A 20,319-nucleotide genomic window follows, 5' to 3' on the forward strand; every position below is an offset into this window, starting at 1 on the left:
ATTTTCAAGGGGTGTGTAATTTACCCAAAACTCCAAAAGTTTATATAGAATTATAGACATTCAATTCAATTATATACTGTTAAATTGCACGTGGCTTTCGAATGTCCCAAAAAAAAAAAAATTATGCCTCTGTCTAGCACAACTGATGAAGGTGAAAGATTACTGTATTACTCTATAACAAATCCAGGAATATATTGAAGGATGGAGGATGTACTATATGGCAATTAGGGTACCATAAAAAGTTAGAAAATAGAATTTAGTTGACATAAAAAGTTGCTTATATCTTAACTAATAGAAAATAGAATTTATTGGATCTTACTATACTTCTCTGACATGTACAGGTGATTCATGCAAATCACTTCAATAATTTATTTTATTTCTTATTTCATATTTTACAGCTGCAAGCCATATGATACATAGTTACACATACATGATGCCACAACCTCTAATCTATTGTGTACAAAACCCAGCTGAGATTGGTGTCTCAGAAAAGCATACATTTGATACTTGAACGTATACAACAGATACGTGTAAACATACTAATATTATATACATATGATTGGAATATCTTGGTCGGGAAATACAATTTTCACCAGGGAACTGAATTTTGGTGCTCAACAAAATGACTGCAATCAATTCCCATATCAGAAAAGGCCTCTACTAGCTTCGGGAGGATCTTAGAAAGCATAATTTTAAACCCTGTGGAAGTCCCCTTCTGGGTTTCAAGCTCAGTTTTCGCACATTCAAAACCACATCCAATTGGAGCTCCTTCAATATATGCTTTACATGCAAGAAGAATATGTTTGGACCGTTTTCTGAAGTGTTCTTCCAAAAGTGCCTCAAAATGCTGCATTAGGAATAATAGTGTCAATTAAAATTAAATCCTACATATATGGCATAACAATATCCAAAGATTCATATTGTCTAGGAAATACAGAGATATTAGGAAACACAAACATGTTTGGAACAGATAGGAAGGCAAGCAAAATCTCTCTATTTTAGGATAATTTTTTTGTCTCTACTATCTCAACTATCTCAACAATGCAACTACAAAGGAAACCGAAGTATTGGAGTAGTAATATAATGTACCTTAGGTGGATTTCTTAGCAGATACAACATTGATTTGGTTGTGACAAGGAAGGCATTCTCATTATAACTCACAGAGTTCTTCTCTCCCTCGGCTCTGCCGATTTGTTGGTCGTATCCTGCCTCATTGAAATAAGGCTTCTCATTAAGGACAAGGGCCTGCAGAGAGATAAGGACTTGTAGAATTGTGGAGCTTCTGGGGTTCCAAACTTCAGAGCCTGCACCAGTCCAAGTATTCAGGAGACTCAGACAGATTCTCCCGGACTCATATAAGTTAGGGTTTAAGCGGAGTCCACCAGATTTATAGTGCACCATCTGCATGGTATTTCAAATGCCATGATGACATCATAAGAGTTTTCACATATATGAAGATGATAGCTAAGAATTATTAGATGATTTAACATATTTGATTAAACTGTTTAACATAATATTTGTCTACATCTTAACTATCATCTTCGCATAAAGACGGTTTCGTGTAAGTAACCAACCACCTCACAAGTAAGCCTGAAATATTTTCTAAACAAAAGCATGGTTAAACTGAGTGAAGGAACTTATAAACAAGGATGCTGAAGCATGATGCATATATATATAGAACTGCAAACTAAATTCAAAAGCTTACAGGTGGTTCATTGGGATACTCAGGAGGGAAACATATATCAAAGAAGAACATCCCGTCATGATACGGGGTTCCGGATGCACCAACAATCGCTGCACGCATGAGATCCATTCTTTCTTCAAACACACGAACATAAATAGTTTCTGTTTGGACCATTAAAGAGATGGTAAGTGTATTTGCTGAATATTTCTTTTTACGCAAGTAATTAATAGAAGATTTTATTCAAAATTTCAAAACAAATAAGTACAAACCAGGAAGATTTTTCTCGAGGATGTTCCATTCTTGCTGTACCTTTTTTGCCCAGCCTCTTTTCACCTACAAAGGGTCCAAAGAAGATGAGACAATTAGCCTAAAAGTTTCAATGTAATTATGTCAATTTGAATTATCACATTTTAATTTCTAACCTGAGATAATGTCAATGCTCTACCATCACCAAAGAAGTGATGGTCAGAGCAATTTTCTATTATGTCAAATTGCTGAAACTGATTTGAATTATTGTTGTGGAAAGAGAATGGAGAATCATTATGTTCATGAGTCTTGACAACTTCTGGATTTGGAGTTATTTCTTCAATAAATTGCAACTTATCCACTGGATGTGAGGGAGTGCATTGGTTACAAGTTTCCAAATCTTTATTATCAAGAAAATCAGATCCATTCTCCTCTTCATATGTGGGTACTGAGGAAACTGCTCCTGAAAGGGGTGTTGCACCAAGTGTCTGGAATATGCTGGCTTTAATGCTGGAGAAAAGTTCAAAGGCGGCTCGAGGAAGGGAAAAGGAACTACACTCCCCGAATTGCTTTTCACAAATCTCTCTAACACCATCACTATTTAACAAGTCCTGTTCATCAAACATGACATTCAGTTTGGAATTAGACAGTTGCATACTTGCATTTGGTAAAGAATCTTAACAACACAACAGCAACAACTAGAACTAGAACTAGATGTTTTCAATTATAGTTTCCATGGTGAGACCTGTGTCTTAATGTCACCTAAATAATTCAGTTAACAACAGCTACTAATATTCAAGGAAATGCATATTACACACCTTTCCCTTCTTGTCAGAGGGTAGACTTCTGTGTTCAATCATCTCTTGAGGTAACTCATCAACATTAGTTTCATGAGGAATGGAGGTAACAGCTGAACCTTCAGGTTTTTCAATTCGAAAAACTTCATAAGGTGCAACCTGTTGAGAAAATAAATAAATAATAACTTGTATGTTAATTACTTCGTGTAGCTAGCTTACTCATTTAACTAAAGCATATGATACAGATAATTGGAGGACATACCTTGGTTGTGAAACCATTAGCCCAATTCACCTCCATGTTACCATCTTCGAAACCAGTAACATTCCCAACACAGCACAGGAAAGGATTATCAGGGAACTCATCTACACAATGAACTTGGTTCCCATCTTCAAGAGTAGCCTCCGCCTTCAAGTCAGTCACTGACTTGCCATTATCTTTACCAGCTTGGTCCCCAAGCTGTTTTTGAGCCGCAAACACAATATCACCAAAACAAAAGGAGTAGTCCGGGTGCTCTACAAGTTCGTAGGCGCTCACAGTTTCCTCCGTTTTGTCTCCAGCAAAATTATCTTCATTGGAAATGGAAACAGCTTTCCATTGTACCTTAACAGTATGCTCCAATGCATCGACACATCGGACAACACCCCATCTTTGATCATTAGGCTTAAGAGGATCATAAGAAGCACCTTTTTCAAGCACAAACTGATGAGGCCAAAATTCATGTGCATTTATGACATTCACAGGGAGTAATTCCTCTGGATCTAGTCCTGTAGAATGCTCACCATTTTGCCACACAACATCAACTTTGGTCTTGATCATCCCAATAGTAAACAACTCTCTAGAGTCAAGGTTTCTTCTCTTGTATCCTCTTGCCATCTTATGCACCATTGTAGTAGGAGCAATGTGTTCTTTCTGTTCTGCAACTGATAGCATGCACCAATCACCAAGCTGCCAGTTTGCATGCGAAAAGCATGACAGCACGGTCAAGTTTTTCGAATCTTGCCAGCATAATGGTGCATTCACATTCAAACTGCAATCTGTGGCAACCGAGGCAAGCCATTTAACATACACCAGACCTGCTTCCACAGCACAAACAGTTCCTTCATCTTGATAATCCCTCCAAGTGCCACATAGCCATCTGGCCGATTTTGAACCACTGGGAGACTTAACCTTCACTCTCTGCCCCGAATAATATGGATATGGAAAATCTTCAGGGAAATTCTGAGTCAGTGGTAAAAGCTTCTCTTTTTCCAAGGCAATGATATCACATTCAACTCCATCATCCATCAATACTGTAACTTTCTCTGCCACTCTATGAACCCGACCAAGCCATGACCCCTTAATTACATGATCACCTTCCGAAACAGAGCGAATCCTTCTAAGTTTCTTGGAGTTCACGTTTTTATAGACCTTTCCCTGAACATTTTCCAAATCCACAAACATATCAACACCAATGACCCTTCCCATCTGTCCAGATGGGTCTGCCAAGGAGCAGACAACATCTCCATGGACAAAGGCTCTCTCAAATGAGAGGAAACCATCGATCTTCCCGATGCTTTCCTCTAAACTTGATAATATGCTCTGAGCTTGGCCCCTGTAGAGAAAATCGATGTCCTCTTGATAGTCACTGTTGCTTTCACTGTTAGTCTCCCAGTCTGAATCACTAACGAGTGCATCCATGAAGAATATGCCTGTCATAATATTTTGATGGTAACACAAACTAAACTACAACAAAAAATAACATGATAAGACAACAATAGGGACAAATAGAGCTGTATTCTCCGTGCACAGGAATTCTCATCAGAGATGGAATCAGAAATAATCTCCACTCAATAATAACTTGAGAAGAAAGGAATAACACTGGTAATTAAGCTGTATGTTTTAACTGAATGACAGATATGAGTGAAAAACATACACAACAGAAAACTATTTTCCTTCTTTAGACAACAAAAATTTAACATATTGACAGAAAATTGGGGGGTTTCGAACAATCCTTACCTTCTTAAGCAAATTGAAGTATCAAATCCCAGTGTAAGTGTTAGCTTTAATCACAAGAGGGTCAATTGAGTGTAGTACAATAAATTTCTGACCGACTCTTCTTGCTGTCACAGATGGTTAGTCAAGTATCTCCAAAAGATTATCTTACACCACTGAACCTGGAGATTTGATACCAAAGGAGATATGCCCTTATAGGATAATGGGAGTCAACAAAGGACTCCGAAATGCCAAAGGAGATTTGCCCAATTTGGACTGAATATTTTCACAGAAAGAAACTGTTGAGAGAGGTTTCCAGAAGTACAATATCATAGAGCTACAGCTATCAGACTCTTTTTTTTTTTTTGGGTTTCTGTTTTTTTCTTTCCTCCCTCTTTTTGAGTAGTGGTTTCCTGGAATGAAAATTTCTAGCTATTGGAGGAAACAAACCAATAATAAAAAAAAGCCAAAGGGGATTTTGTCTACAAAAAGGGTGGAGTTCCTAGAAGAATCACATATGAATGATACTACTTTTACAGCCTAAAAAAAGTTACTTTCATATATTATTACTGGAATGAATCCAACCAAAAGAAATTAAAGAACTTTCTGCCAAAGGAGATTTGCCCTTTTCAGTTAATCTTCAAACATAAGTAATTGCCATAAAGGAAAAAGAAATTCCTCTTCCATATTGCCAAAGAAGATTTGCCTCCACAACAAAGCCAAGCACACATTAGCTGTATCTGGTACCAAGTTAAATTGGAAAAAACATAGAACCAATAAAATTTCAGAGTTGTAATTAGCAATTCAACAGAAATGTTTTCTGCTCCTAATTGATTCACAGTTAGACAGGGAATTACCAGATGACACAATCATCAATGGCAAAAGGGCTTCTAATCTTTTACCAGATCAACTCTTTTGATCCTGCAACATGATGACTAGTGATTACTTTCTCTAACATCTTTCAATATGAAAAGAAAATGGAAGGAACAAAAGAATGAACTTCCAGACAGGAAGCTACCTTTCTTTTGTAATAGTAGTAGAAAGACAGAAAGCTGATATTAAGATCAAACTGGTAAACTCCTTTAATAAATGAACAAACTTTAATTGTAAACCAAATAAATGGAATCTATAGTAACCTCTGTGAGTTTAAATCAGTAACAGTAGAAACTAGAAGTTTTAAAAAAAGAGAATTCCTAATTTTCTCAAGATTCCTTCCATCTTCATATAATCACATGGTTATATAAAATTAAAATTGAAAAATATAATGCATGAAAGTAACCTGACACGGTGGCTAGCACCCAACTTTGTACGGAAACAAGGAAACAATGACAAAAGAATTTGGTCTGTGAAATAGTCAAGAGAAAGAAACAGGGTGGAAAACGTACACATAGGAAACAATTATAATTTACCATGCATGACACAATCTATAATGTCTTGTCAATTAAACTACAAGTTTTATTTGCTTTGGTGGTAAGAATAAACTCATCAAAAGCATTCTTTTGGATTTTGTCGAACCTAAACATTCTTAAACGACAATAACAGTTAACGGAAGAGCCAAACTCTATCATTAGAATGAGTTTACTGAGATAGAAGTTGAATATACAAAACCCCAAAACAAACAAGTAAATTGAAGGTGATGAATAGTTAAAGAAAAGAAGGTGAATTGCAGAGCAAGAAAACTGTACCATTTGCACCATTGAGATGATTGGACCCATATAAGGGTATAAGAGATATAGACCCAATAAAGCCTCATCACTCTAAACAACAAAAGAAGGAACTCCACCCACAACATAACAAATTTGAAAGTAGGGTACCTCTCAAAAACCAGAACTTTGCTTTCAGCTTAAAAGAAAGATACTATCTTTCTGTTTTCTTCTTAGATACTAACTTTTTTTCTTGTGGTTTTTAGAAGAAGGAAGAAATGGTTATTTGTTCCGATAGGCCTAGTTCCACGCCCGGTTCCACCATCCTCCAACCCACCACCGAGCCTTGGAACCACCATTGCAGGGAGACACAAACACACACACAATCTCTCTCTCTCTCTCTCTCTCTCTCTGGTGTGAGGTGAATGGAAGCTTTTCCTTACATAGAAATAGGAGACACTATTTGAAAAAACAGCCAACAGGAATCGAAAGGAAGAAGGAAAGGGAAGAGAATATACCAAACAGTATCAGACACAAAACACTGTCACTGTCACAAAGACAGTTAAGAGTGTAATTACGTGTTTGTCCTCGTTGTATTTCATTAGAACTCTCCAACTGAAAGAAAGTAAGAAACCAAAGATCCTGATTCGACAGTTGAGTTGAGAAGAAGTGAAAGTACACACTTCTATCCTAGAATTTTTAAATCCTACTTTTTTTTTGCATATTTTTAAATTTAATTATTAAAAATAATGAATAAAAATATAAAAAAAATATTTTTAAATTGTAAAAACTATATCCAAAAAATAATGTAAATATTATTTTTCACCTTCATTTTTCATTAATTTTTCGTTTATTCCACTCATAATATTTATGCATGCATCACTATCAGTATAATCACTAAAAGGAGAAAATAACACTACATTAGAAATAGGAGGAGAAGGGGGGGGATAATTAATTATTAGTCATAATTAACTTCATCTTTTGATTAGTTAACTAAACTAAATATATAATAATCCCAAGTGTCATAAAAAGGAAAAAGTTAACATCTCTTAAGATATGAAGCTGTGATAGCAACATTTATCATCAGAGGAAAAAATGAAGTACTTAAAGGCAAAAAAAAATGTCATAATATATTGTGACATGGATCGACCATTTTATATGGTTTTAGTGATAAAAGCACTAAATATATGAATCTAGCCATTAAGGACGGTAAAGCTAGGGTTTATTCTTCTGGATATCCATATCATCAACATATACATGGCGCTTTAAATTTCTAGGCAACACAAGGAATATCCTTGCTTATTGATGCTTTAAAACTTAGCGGGGGGTGGTTTTTACATAAAAGCGTTGTGTTAGCCACTTAGCCTGGTCTAAACAACTTTTAAGAATGGTATAAAATTATTAAATTGCTAACCACATCAAGTGATGGGAGTCATAATATAGTGGATATAGGCAATGTGTATTTTAAAAATCAATAAGTAAATCAGTTATTTGTATTTAAATAAAAAATATTATTTATATATTAAAATTAGTTATTCAAATTAACTATCAAATATTTATATATAAATATATATGTTATTTAATTTATTTTTAATATATATTTTATACTTAATAGTTAATTTTAGTGACTAATTTTAGTATACACATAACATAATATATTTAAATATATAATAGCTAATTTTTGTGTGTACATGTTTTTTTATTATTCAATAATTATAGTAAAATTGAAATTATAGTATTATGAAATCAAATTGTAATAAAATAAAAAAAACCAACATTTAATATAAGTCATAAAATATCGATACAAATTTTAATTACATCTACAATTGTAACTGCAAACTGCAATTTAAGATCTAAAGATTTGCTATATAAAAGAATTCTCATAATAAGAAAGAATATCCTATCCAAAATAAGGATAAGTTATTGACATATGCCAAATCTAAGAATATCCTTGCATAATTAGTGGGAATGTTTTACTCCAAAATGTTGCATTATTAGCTATTGCTTGATCTAACAAGTAATCCAACCATTTCTATAGGACCCAATCAATTTGTCCTATAGTATTTATTATGTATATGAAATTGAATGAACCAAAAGAATAGAGGAAATTATTTAGATTTTTTAAAATAAGGTGGGTATATGTCTAGTTGGAAACGCATAACATATATAAACTGAAAATGACTAACCTCCTTATGAGAGTTTTAAAAACCTTTTCTTTTCTCTTTTTGCTCTCATGGGTGGATTCCACATTGACTACTGTTCTTTTTGTACTTTGTTCATTTTTATGAATGTGCTCTCTAGATTTAGATTTCATTCCAAATCCCAATAACTCTTTGATGATTGCAATGGAGTATACGAAGGTTCTTCTTTAATAATAAAGCATTTATAAATTAAAGTAGCACTTTAATTTGTGGCAGTGTTTTGGGTGTTGCAAATCTAACCTAGCTATTACTTCTTTATACCCAACTACTTTAATTTATTATCTCACAAGTTTCTTTAGTTTCAAAAACTAGAACTTGAATATCATTTAGGAATCAACAACAATCCATGTTTCTTAGGTGTATGCGAAGAGTTTAATTTAGAATTTTAATTTGACAAAATGCTATTAGTCACTGTAGAATAAGGTCAGAAAAATTTAACCAATCTTCATATATAATTGTATTGTAGTGCCAAAAAGAACTTGGAAGTATTTATTTCTTGACCTTAGTGAAGAAAGACAGGTGCTAATTAAATTTACTAACTTTTGTTTTTTAAATATATGTGCTGGGTCATCGATCTCTCAATTTCTTGGATGATTAGTTGCAATGCAACTTGCATTTTTCTTCAATTTTTTGCTCCATTTTACAAGTGCTCAAACTTTGGTAAAGCAAAAAAAAAAAGTTTCCATAAATGCTACATGGATATATTCCAGTCGTTGCCAAAGCTCCTCTTTATTTCTTTTCTTGTTTTTTTTTTAAATTCAACAATTTGTCTCTGGTACATTAAATTATTTGCATAGTGGATCACTTGGATTTAACAACTAGGTAGATCATCAGTGTGCTCAAATGAATTAGGGATAGTAACACTATCCGAATCTGTGGGTATTCATCCTGTCTTTCTCCGTTCGGGACGATTTTTTAACGGGGCGGGATCAAGTTTAGGTTAAACCCGCCCGATATATATATAAAATAATTAGTAAAATGATTAATAATATTGTATCATATTTAAATTTTTACTTTAATTTATGTTATGTATGTAATTATGATTATATAAATTTTAAAATTTAATTTTATTTGTTAGATTTTAATAATTATAAAGACGGGTTAGGGTTTAACTTTTTACTATCCGTAAATAGAAATGGAGCGGGTTCAATGTGGGTAATTGTAGCGTAGGGCACAAATCCGCCCTATTGCCACTCCTAATTAAGTGAAGGTATTATAGCAAAAATAAATAAATAAATAAATAAAAATAAAAAAAATAATCAAAGAAATATTTCTAATATATATATAAAGGAAATTTATATATATGGAAAAAAATTGGTCGAATTTAAGTGAGAGTTACACCAGAGTTCATTATATATAGATAGATTATAACTCTAATCAACTAACTAATATATTGTCTAACAAGCGAAGATGCTATAAATTATTGGGTTCAAATAAATGGGTTATCAAGGAATGTTTTGGATTTTACATAGAACAAGAAATACCTTTTAAGAGTTAAGAGTAAATTAAGACCATTATATAAGACTATAGTTATATGGCTATGAGACTCGGTGTTAATTCATTATGATATAATTAAATTACATTAGTTAAGTAATTAATTTATTTATCTATTTTAAATAAATGTTAAAAACTTAGATTTTATCTTTATGTATGTAATAATTTACTGACGAATAATAAATTATTAAATAAAATTTAAATTTATAATAAAATTAATTTTTAATTTATTAAATTGGGAGATAACACGAGAAATTAAAAATTGATTACGATAATGGCCAATATCCACTTACTGATCCCTCTTGTTCATGGTGCGTGCATGCAGAATATGGAGGATGTAAATCTTGAAGGAATATACTTAAAGCTAGGTGCATCAAGATTTGAGCCACCTTTGGCAATTGGCACTACCATTACAATTATTAATTAATTAAATGCTTGTGAAATGGTTTGTTTGCGTGTCATTTTTGTCTCTGTCCAGTGTTTTACTTAATTATTATTGTGATGGAAAACTATAGATATTAAACCATCAAGCTTATTAAATGCAAATCATAGGTGGCAGAAGAGATTGCACACATGTCTTAAAATGACAAGCTAATTAAGGTATGGTTCATGCTTATGCAGGAAAACACAGCACCTCAATCAACCATGATTTTGTTTTAGAGCAAGATTATTACATAGGGCCACATGTATGTACTGCCATAGTAAATCTCAAATTTGAGTCATCTTTCCATTTTGTCAATAAAATTAATTAAATTAACCTTATCATGCATAGTGAAATAGATTATTTATGTGATTTTAGGAGCACTTTCAGAACAACAATGTCACTTGTCAGTGGCAAACAAAAAACATGCTATCATAGAGTAAATGAGAGGTTGAGAACATGTTAAGTCAATTTCTGCAAAATGCTAGGGAAAAAAATAGAATTTGTCTTAATAATATTAAATATTGTGATAATTAATGAATATTAAATAAAATAAATTTTAATTATTTTTTATTAATTTTTTTGTCATTAAATATTTTTGTTCTCTAATTTATATATGCTACTTATAAAACACGGACACTTTGTTAAGTTGTCGTATTATATGTCAGATATATTTCAGATACGACATTTATCGACACATGTGTCTGCTGTGTCCAACCGTATCATGTCTTAATAAAAAACAAAAAAATTTTCAAACACACTTGGACACACCTAAATATCATTACATGTCAACGTATCCAGTCTTATTCTTAACTTGTATTCTTGAAATGAATTTAGAAATGATATATTGTGAGAATAAAGGAAGGATAAGAGTAATTTTAAGAAGTAAAATAAATGAGTTTTAATAGGAGAAAACTCAAAAATGTTTAGTAAAAAATTTTTGTCGGAGAATTTTATTCTTATTCGTTGAAGTTATAGCATAGAGATTCTATATATATGTCTCTAAAATTATAATTGAAGTTAATAACAATAACAATATTCTTATTCACATCATCTTATAGAGTTAGTTAGAAGAAATCTTTCATATTGGTTTTTCCTCTTTACAAAATATATAGCGAGTGCATTATTGTGAGTAGTGTTCAATTTCATATTACTTTGTATCTATTAGAAGTCAAAATTTCACTGTAGACTCAACAATTGGTATCAAGAGCCAACGTTATATTATTCATTATTTGCGTGGTAAAATTTAATTTTGAATATAATGGCTTCTACTAGTGGTAATGCTAAAGTAAGTAAATATGAAATCGAAAAGTTTAATGGGAAAATGATCTTTCTTATTGGAGGATGAAGATGAAAAATCTGCTTATATCACAAAAATTACACAAGGCACTGGCAAAAAAAGAGAAAAAGCTGGAGGAAATGAAAGATAGATGAGGATTGGGAAGAATTAGATCTTGAGATGCGGGCTGCAATAATCTTATGCCTTGAGAGGGATGTTACTTTTTTGGTAAATGAAGAAGCAACTGTAGCAGACATTTAGGCAAAGTTAGAGAATAACTTCATGACGAAGACTCTAACTAATAGGATCTACTTAAAATTCAAATTGTATACATGCAAGATGGAAGAAGATACCTCAATCCGAGAATATATCAATAAGTTTGATAGGATTATATCAAACTTAAAGGATATAGATGTGAAAGTTGATGATGAGGATCAGACACTCATATTGTTACTTTAATTACCGAAGTCCTATGAAAATCTGGTGCAGACATTGATACTGGTGGGTGACACTTTGACCATGGATGAGACAAGAGCATCATTTTTAGCGGATGATCTATGTAAGGTTGCTACAAGTGTAATGTCATCTTCAAATAGAAAAGAGTATAATGATCAAGCACAAGGATTGTTTGCGGTTAGAGGACGGACTAATGAAAGAGAAAAAGGTAATAAGCATGGAAAGTCTAGGTCAAAATCTAGACTTTACGCAGAGAGAACATGCTTTAAATGTGGAAAGTCTGGACATTTTAAAGCAAATTGTCCAAACAAGAAGATAACTTTTAAGAAACAGAACAATGACAATCCAAAAGAAAAGCAAGAAGTAAGCTACATTTCAAATGATGAGGAGGACTGTTACTCTGTGACAGAAAAATCTTATGAAATATTTGATAAGTGGATTCTTGATTCAGGAGCATCTCACCATATGTGCCCAAATAGGAAGTGGTTTACTACCTATCAAAGCATAAATGGTGGCACAGTTTTAATGGCCAATGATCATGCTTGTAAAAATGTGGGGTTGGGTACTATAAGAATCAAGATGCATGATGGAATAGTAATAACCTTAAAGGATGTGAGACATATTCCAGACTTGCGGAAAAATCTTATCTCCATAGGTTTGTCGGAGAAAAATGGTTGCAAAATAGTTGCGAAAAATGGAGTACTAAAACTTGTTCGTGGTTCTTTGGTAGTGATGAATGGAGTTTGTTATGGTAATCTTTATTCTCTTTTGGGGACAACAGTCACAGATGAGTTAGCAATTGAAATTGGTGGAAGTAGAGATCAAACAAATTGCACAAGAATATGACACATGCGGCTTAGACATATGTCAGAGAAAGGTCTATCATTGCTTTGTGGACAAGGTTTGCTAAAGAATATGAAAAAATCACAAATAGAATTGTGAGTATTGCGTGTATGGAAAGGCACACAGGGCGAAGTTTTCTACAAGCAAGCACAAAAGCAGAGGGTTGTTAGACTACGTGCATACTAATGTTTGGGGCCCGTCTAAAGTTACTTCCAAGGGTGGTTCCAGGTATTTTGTTACTTTTGTTGATGATTATTCCAGATATGTTTGGGTTTACTTCCTCAAGTATAAGAATGAGGTATTCGACACTTTTAAGCGATGAAGAGCAATGGTTGAAAACCGAACAGGTATGAAGCTGAAAACTCTACGATCAGATAATGACACAGAGTACACAAATGAGGTTTTCAAAGAGTTCTGTGATCGAGAAGGCATTATGAAACACTGAACAGTTAGAGAAACACCACAACAGAATGGAATCATTGAACGACTGATCGTACACTACTTGAGAAGGCACGATGTATGCGCTCTAATTTTGGGTTAGGCAGAGAATGGTGGGCGGAGTCAGTTGCTACAGCTTGCTACATAGTGAACCGATCCCCACATTCTTCTCTAGATGGAGACACACCTTATAAGGTGTGGTCAAGGAAACATGCTGATTATGAGAAATTCAGAGTTTTTGAATGCACAGTCTATTATCATGTCAAAGATAATAAGCTTGATGATAGAGCTAAAAAGGCAATCTTTTTGGGGTATTCAAGAGGAGTTTAAGGGTATCGTCTTTGGAGCGTAAATGATTCTAAGTTTGTAATTAGTAGGGAGGTTACTTTTGATGAACGATCTATGGTAGCTTTGTCTAAAGATACGATGCCAGATGATGGTGATGTTGAAAAAACTTCAAATACTCAAGTGGTGGAGATAGAGTCTAAATATCAACAAATAGATTCTAATAATGTTCAGGTGGAGCATCCTAATACTACTCGAGATGATGCAGAGGATAAACTTGATCATGAGCAGATTTAGTAAGAAAATGCACATGCATTACAACAGCAGCAGCAGGATTCTTTGGCATCCACTAGGCCAAAGAGGAATTATAAATTCATTAAAAAATTTGGGTCAGACAAGTCTCAGAGACATTATGGGCAGGTAAACTTGGTAGATTATGTACTCTCGGTAGAGGATGATGAGCCGGTCACCTTTGCTATCAAAAACAAAGATATAAAAAGTTGGTTGGTCGCCATGAAAGAAGAGATGCAATCTCTCCATAAGAACAAGACATGGGAGGTGGTCCCGTTGCCCGTAGAAAAGACTGCAATTGGTTGTAAATGAGTGTATAAAAGAAAAGAAGATCTTACTAAGTCAGATGATACAAGATTCAAAGAATGGTTAGTAGCAAAGAAATTTGCACAAAAAGAATGTGTTAATTACAACGAGATATTTTCTCCTGTGGTGAAGTACATTTTTCATAAGGGTGCTTTTGAGTCTTGTTGCTTAGGGTGATCTTGAGTTGGAACAGCTAGATGTAAAGACAGCTTTCTTGCATGGTAACTTAGAGGAAGAAATTTACATGTATCAACTTGAGGGTTTTAAGGTTAAGGGTAAAGAAAATCAGGTATGTCGCTTAAATAAATCGCTATATGGATTAAAACAATTTCCTCGACAGTGGTATAAGCAATTTGACTCCTTTATATTAAAACAAGATTTTTTCAAAAATAATTATTATTATGTATACATTCATAAGCTTTCTGGAAGTGATTATATCTATCTTCTATTGTATGTGGATGACATGCTTATTGCTTTTAAGAGCAAGGTGGAGATAGATAGGTTAAAGGTTCAACTTGGTAAAGAATTTGAAGCAAAAGATTTGGATGTTGCACGAAAAATATTAGACATGAAAATTAAAAGAAAGAGACCAAGCCGAAAATTGTTCTTGAGCCAGAGAAGGTACATTGAGCGCATTATTGAAAGGTTCGAAATGAAAAATGCTAAGCCAGTAGTAACACCGTTGGCTCCACATTTCAAGCTTTCTAGTAAACAATCTCCCACAACAACAGAAGACAAGGCTTACATGAAAAATGTACCTTATGCTAGTGCAGTCGGTACTTGGTAGCCTAATGTATGTTATGGTGTGTACATGCCCAAATATTTCACAGGCAGTCAATATTGTTAGCAGGTTCATGGCAAATCCGGATAAAGCACACTAGGAAGCAGTATAGTGGATATTAAAGTACTTGAAGGGTACCATTGACATAAGTTTATGCTTTAGTGGAAAATCATGTCAAATCAACGGTTTTGTTGATTCTGATTATGCTGGTGATCTAGACAGAAGACGTTCTACGACCGGTTATGTATATAAAATACAAGGTGCTCCAGTTAGTTGGCGATCGATGCTACAAGTTACAGTGACACTATCTACTACAGAGGCTAAGTACATGACAGTAGCAGATGGGGTGAAAGAAGCATTGTGGCTAAAGGGTCTTTTAGATGATTTGGGATTTCAGCAAGATTGCGTGAATCTGAGTTGTGATAGTTAAAGTGCAATTTATTTGGCTAAAAATCAGGTTCATCATGCTCGTACCAAGCATATTGATGTAAGATATCACTTCGTGCATGATGTTATAGAGAAAGGCAACATTTCTCTTGTAAAAGTACACATAGATGAAAATTTCGCAGACATGCTGACTAAAGTAGTGTCAGAAAGCAAGTTCTAACACTGTTTGAAATTGCTCAATGTTGTTCCATGTTAGGTATGGAGATACGAATACCATATTTTGATCGTCCAAAATTTGAGTAGATTTCAAATTGTGACCGAGGTGGAGAATTGTGAGAATAAAGGAAGGATAAGAGTAATTTTAGGAAGTAAAATAAATGAGTTTTAATAAGAGAAAACTCAAAAATGTTTAATAAAAAATTTTTGTCGGAGAATTTTATTCTTATTCATTGAAGTTATAGCATAGAAATACTATATATACGTCTCTAGAATTGTAATTGAAGTTAATAACAATAACAATATCCTTATTTACATCATCTTATAAAGTTGGTTAGAAGAAATCTTTCATATTACTTTTTCTCTTTACAAAATATATAACGAGTATTATTGTGAGTAATGTTCAATTTCATATTACTTTGTATCTATTAGAAGTCAAAATTCTGCTGTAAACTCAACATATATATTATTATTTATTAAAATAAAAATATTTTAAATACTTTATATAATTAAAAAATATTAAAAATAGTTTAAAAATTATTTTATATTTTAATATCAATAAAATATTAAAATATTATTATAATTTATTTAAAAATACTTTATATTTTATATATATGTTCTGATCTTGTATTTTATAAAATTTTAAAATTTGTATATCTGCATGTCGCGTCTCGTGTGGTGTATCTTAATATGCTACTATGCATTTATTAATTAAAGGTGAGTTCTATAGTATAGAAATGAGAGGATTTCTATACTTATAGATATGTGTTGACTGATTAAAAAGTTTGACAAATATTTAGAGAAACAAAGTTTATATTCTTTGCAGGAATGATACAGAAAAATTTTCTTTTTTAGCATAAAGTTTAAGTGAGTAATTATTTCCATTATGACTAATTATGTTGACATAACAACAGACCTCATCATAAGCTGAGTTTCTTTTTTATTATTGTTCGAAAAATAACGACTCAGTCTAAGCGGTCATTTATCATACTAACAAATCATAAATTGCCAAACCAATAAAAGAAACACATGTATCAAGTATTAACCATTTAATCCAAATTTATTTTTTATTTACAAAATATATAGTAAATTAGTTTATATGGCAATATTGTTTAAAAATAAACGGTTGTATGATATATCTAATAAAAAAATATTTGTGTCATAAGTTTCATATTCTTAAAATGTCTTAGAAATATGTTCACTGTCACAAAATTTAAAAATTGTAAATAACAATATGATAAGTGGTATTTTTTATTGTTAACTATTAATTTAATTAAATGTATTTAGTGAATTTAGATGTTAGCAAAAATTAGTGTAATTTATTTTATTTTAATAATAAAAAGATCATTCAGTATACATTGCTCATAATATAAAAAAAAATTAATTACAAATCGATATTGTTAGTATGACTAATTATGTAATATGTGAGCTGTATTTCTGGAATACATTACAATTGTATTTTGGCTTACAATATAATATAATGAATATGTCTTTTATTTCTTTATAGTTTTACGAAATTTTTAATTAGGTCTTTATATTTTTTTTAATTGAGTTCTTGTTCTAATTTTTTTTAATTGGGTCTCTATACCATTTTTTTCTTTTATTGGGTCCTTACACTAAAATTTTTTTTAGTTTGATCCCTATACAATTAAATCAATTACGGTTAAAAATGACCTAATTAAAAAAAATTTGGTTCAAAGACCAAATTAAAAAGAAAAAAATGTAGAAATTTAATTGAAAATTTTGCAAAACTATAAGAACTAACGGAATAATTAAATCTTTATTTGGATCTAGTAAAATTTACTATAATAGTAATAACAATAATAAATATGGATTAAAAATAAAAATAATAAGTTAGTTTATTAAAAGATTAAGATAATTCAAAGTTCAAACAAAATAAAATATATAAACTGAAGCCTTTTTTTTAATAGTTGTTAAAGATCGATGAGAAAAATAATTTTTGTGGTGAGATCTATCATCATCTTACTAAATTTAATTTTAATTAATATAATTAGTCAATCAAAATTTTGAACTAATCACTTGCAGAAAATACAAGATTTTTGTACTGTTTCTGTAAAGAGTGCAGATTTTGTTTCATTTTAAACACTTGTCAAACTCTCCAATAAATTAACACATATCTATAGATATAAAAACTCTCTCATTTCTACATCATAGAACTCACCTTAATTAAATATCCAATTTAATTTGTGGTGTAAAATTTTGATTGATAACATAGTAATCATGACTACACACACCTAAAATTAATCCATGGTTAGTGGTAAAATAATCCTCAGCTTTCCCTCCGCTAAATACCGCAATTACATACACATAAGTAAAATAGCATTCCAATTTCCAACTGTGAAATTTGGAACCACAAGTGGGGTAGTGCTTCTGGCTGGTAAATATATTATTCAAGAGTCACAACACTACTGAAGTGGACTTTCACAAACACACACGTGCATTTATTTAATTTGATACTAAGATTTTTTTTCCTTTTGTTTCTTTGAACCTTCCTAGCATCAGTCAAGCACTGCACCCATGCAATTATAGCGGTACATATCTATCTACCCATAACATATTTTTATTTTTCCAACTATGAATTTTGTAAAATCATGATCTTTCTCTCATTTGTCTGACCATAATGAAAAACCTTTAAGATAATGGCCCATGTTTTCCTAATAGATTCTAATCGAAACCCAACATGCACTATGGCATTAAATAAATATATAATTGAAAAATAAATAAATATTAGGTGAATGTTATGGTGCCTATCATATTGTACCTAAATTACTAAAAAGGATAAATAAATAATATTTAATAAATTTTACATGATTTATTTTTTATTTTAAATATTTTATTTTTTACTTTAAAAGATAAGTTAGACAATTTGGATACCATAACAAAGACACCATACAACTCACCATAAGTTTTTGATTTTGTAAGCATGATTTAATTCAGAATTCAAGATTATATTTTGTGACTTATTTTAAAAAGGAGTTACATATATAAATTGAATCATGAAACATAACCTGGAGGACTAAATAAAACGTTTATATATATATCTATATTGTATAGTATATAGTGGGTAGTGGGAAGAAGTGGAGTAACTATTGCAACAAACAATTCATTAACATAATCATAATTAAAACGAAAGTGGGAGTTAAGGGGAAGTGCTTTACAATGTGGCAAGTCCTAATATGCAATGTAGCTAGAGAAGATTGATAGCTGACAAAGAAAGTGACTCCACTTACAGCCACTTTCTTCCATCGAACCAGATATTATTCTTCTAATAATCTTCTTTTTAATTAACCTAACCATTCCAATGACCCACCAACTTACAATATTAGAAGGCAGCAGAGAGGAAACAAAAAGAAAAGTCTAACACACATTTTTTATTTTCTTAAGTATTTGAAATTCCACATAGTTTTTAAAAATTTACAATATATTGTTTCTTTTTTTTTTCTTTTAACATAATTTCTTAATAGAATGACTAACAATATTTCTAATCAAATAAAATGGGCAGAGTACATTTTGGAATTATAAAAAATATAAATGCAAACTTCTTAAGGGATTAATGTTCTATGTATAAAGTACAAATTATAAAAGTTGGAAGTAAATAGTACCAATCAGATGTTCATATAGCAGACTAAATTTAGTGGTGAGTTTAAAACTTTAAATCACCAAATGTCCAGTTAAGAGAAAGTCCAGCAGTACTGGCACATTGGTCATGTCTATGTCTGTGATGTGTGATATAAAGGGATCAATGCAGAGGATATTCATGAATTTGAAGTATGATTCCAAGCATAATATGCATTTCAAGATGGGAGAGCCTTAATATATTATGGGTTCGGGGGTTTACCCAATTTGGTAGTGGTATAATAAATTTTGCCATTGCCCATCTGAAATAATCAATAGAACAGGAGAAAAGGTTTTCAGCTTGGGATATTTTGATTCCAAATATAATAGGAAACTGTTGAAAATGCAAAACTCAGTTAATGGCACTATGCAATGTGTTGTAGATGTCCTTAGTTTGGGGATAATTAAACGTGTTTCACAATGACAATTGACAAAGCATGACAAGTATACTCTTTACTCTTTAGTTGCATACAAGAATGGCTATGAATGAAAGTGTGCAATCTTAGCAGATTCATCATGCAAAAAATAGGTTATGTTGTTGTCTTGGTGTATATCCAAAAAAATAGGCCACAACATATGATGCCACCAACAAATTTGGATCCTCTAAAATGAGGAAGTTGATAAAGTAGTAAAGTGAAAGATTAATCACCATTGATTTTGTAACTTCTATGAAATGTGTGTCCCACTATTTTAATTTAACAGTAGGGCTGGCAATAGGTAGGGTAGGGTAGAGTTTGGACTCTACTCTAATCCTACCCGTGGTTTGAAAATTTTATTAAAACTCTACTCTACTCTACCCGCGGGTTGAGAATCTCTTAACCCTGACCCTATCTGCACCTTAAAGTTCTAAACCCTACCCTACTCTACCCTACCTGCAGAAATATCTAATTTTTTCAAAGTAAATATAAAATTCAATCATTTCAAAATTTATACATATTAATAA

The 20,319-nt window shown here is 32.0% G+C and overlaps 1 protein-coding gene across 11 annotated transcripts; it reads right to left on the reverse strand.

Annotated features, from left to right (window-relative positions):
* Positions 1–345: 345 nt before the first annotated feature.
* On the reverse strand, positions 346–7,013 carry LOC112791468 (probable ubiquitin-conjugating enzyme E2 24). 11 transcript variants are annotated; one of them, XR_011877261.1, is made up of 10 exons: positions 6,385–6,998; positions 5,557–5,620; positions 4,724–5,439; positions 2,990–4,416; positions 2,749–2,886; positions 2,107–2,541; positions 1,954–2,017; positions 1,706–1,845; positions 1,090–1,304; positions 346–847 (listed from the first exon to the last, which is right to left on the reverse strand). XR_011877261.1 is itself a non-coding variant. In XM_025834321.3 (10 exons), exons 4-10 carry the CDS (start codon positions 4,403–4,405, stop codon positions 590–592), a joined length of 2,763 nt encoding a protein of 920 aa, XP_025690106.1. In that variant the 5' UTR covers positions 4,406–4,416; positions 4,724–5,439; positions 5,557–5,620; positions 6,385–7,013; the 3' UTR covers positions 346–589. The 11 variants fall into 11 exon arrangements, 6 of the variants coding, with proteins under 6 accessions (XP_025690106.1, XP_025690105.1, XP_025690104.1 ...); XR_003817927.2 differs by having other exon boundaries at positions 2,990–4,445; XR_011877267.1 differs by having other exon boundaries at positions 1,090–1,602; positions 2,990–4,445.
* Between the last annotated feature and the right edge of the window lie 13,306 nt (positions 7,014–20,319).

Source organism: Arachis hypogaea, chromosome 3, assembly GCF_003086295.3.
Source record: "Arachis hypogaea cultivar Tifrunner chromosome 3, arahy.Tifrunner.gnm2.J5K5, whole genome shotgun sequence".
NCBI lineage: Eukaryota > Viridiplantae > Streptophyta > Magnoliopsida > Fabales > Fabaceae > Arachis > Arachis hypogaea.

What these genes read in the sequence shown, in the direction of transcription:
- LOC112791468 (XM_025834320.3), bottom strand. Translation starts at nt 4,423, where the DNA reads ATGACAGGCATATTCTTCATGGATGCACTCGTTAGTGATTCAGACTGG. An exon ending in CCTCTGACAAGAAGGGAAAG is followed by an intron (nt 2,542 to 2,748) that starts GTGTGTAATATG and finishes TTTGATGAACAG; the next exon opens with GACTTGTTAAATAGTGATGG. An exon ending in AGTATCCCAATGAACCACCT is followed by an intron (nt 1,402 to 1,705) that starts GTAAGCTTTTGA and finishes AATACCATGCAG; the next exon opens with ATGGTGCACTATAAATCTGG.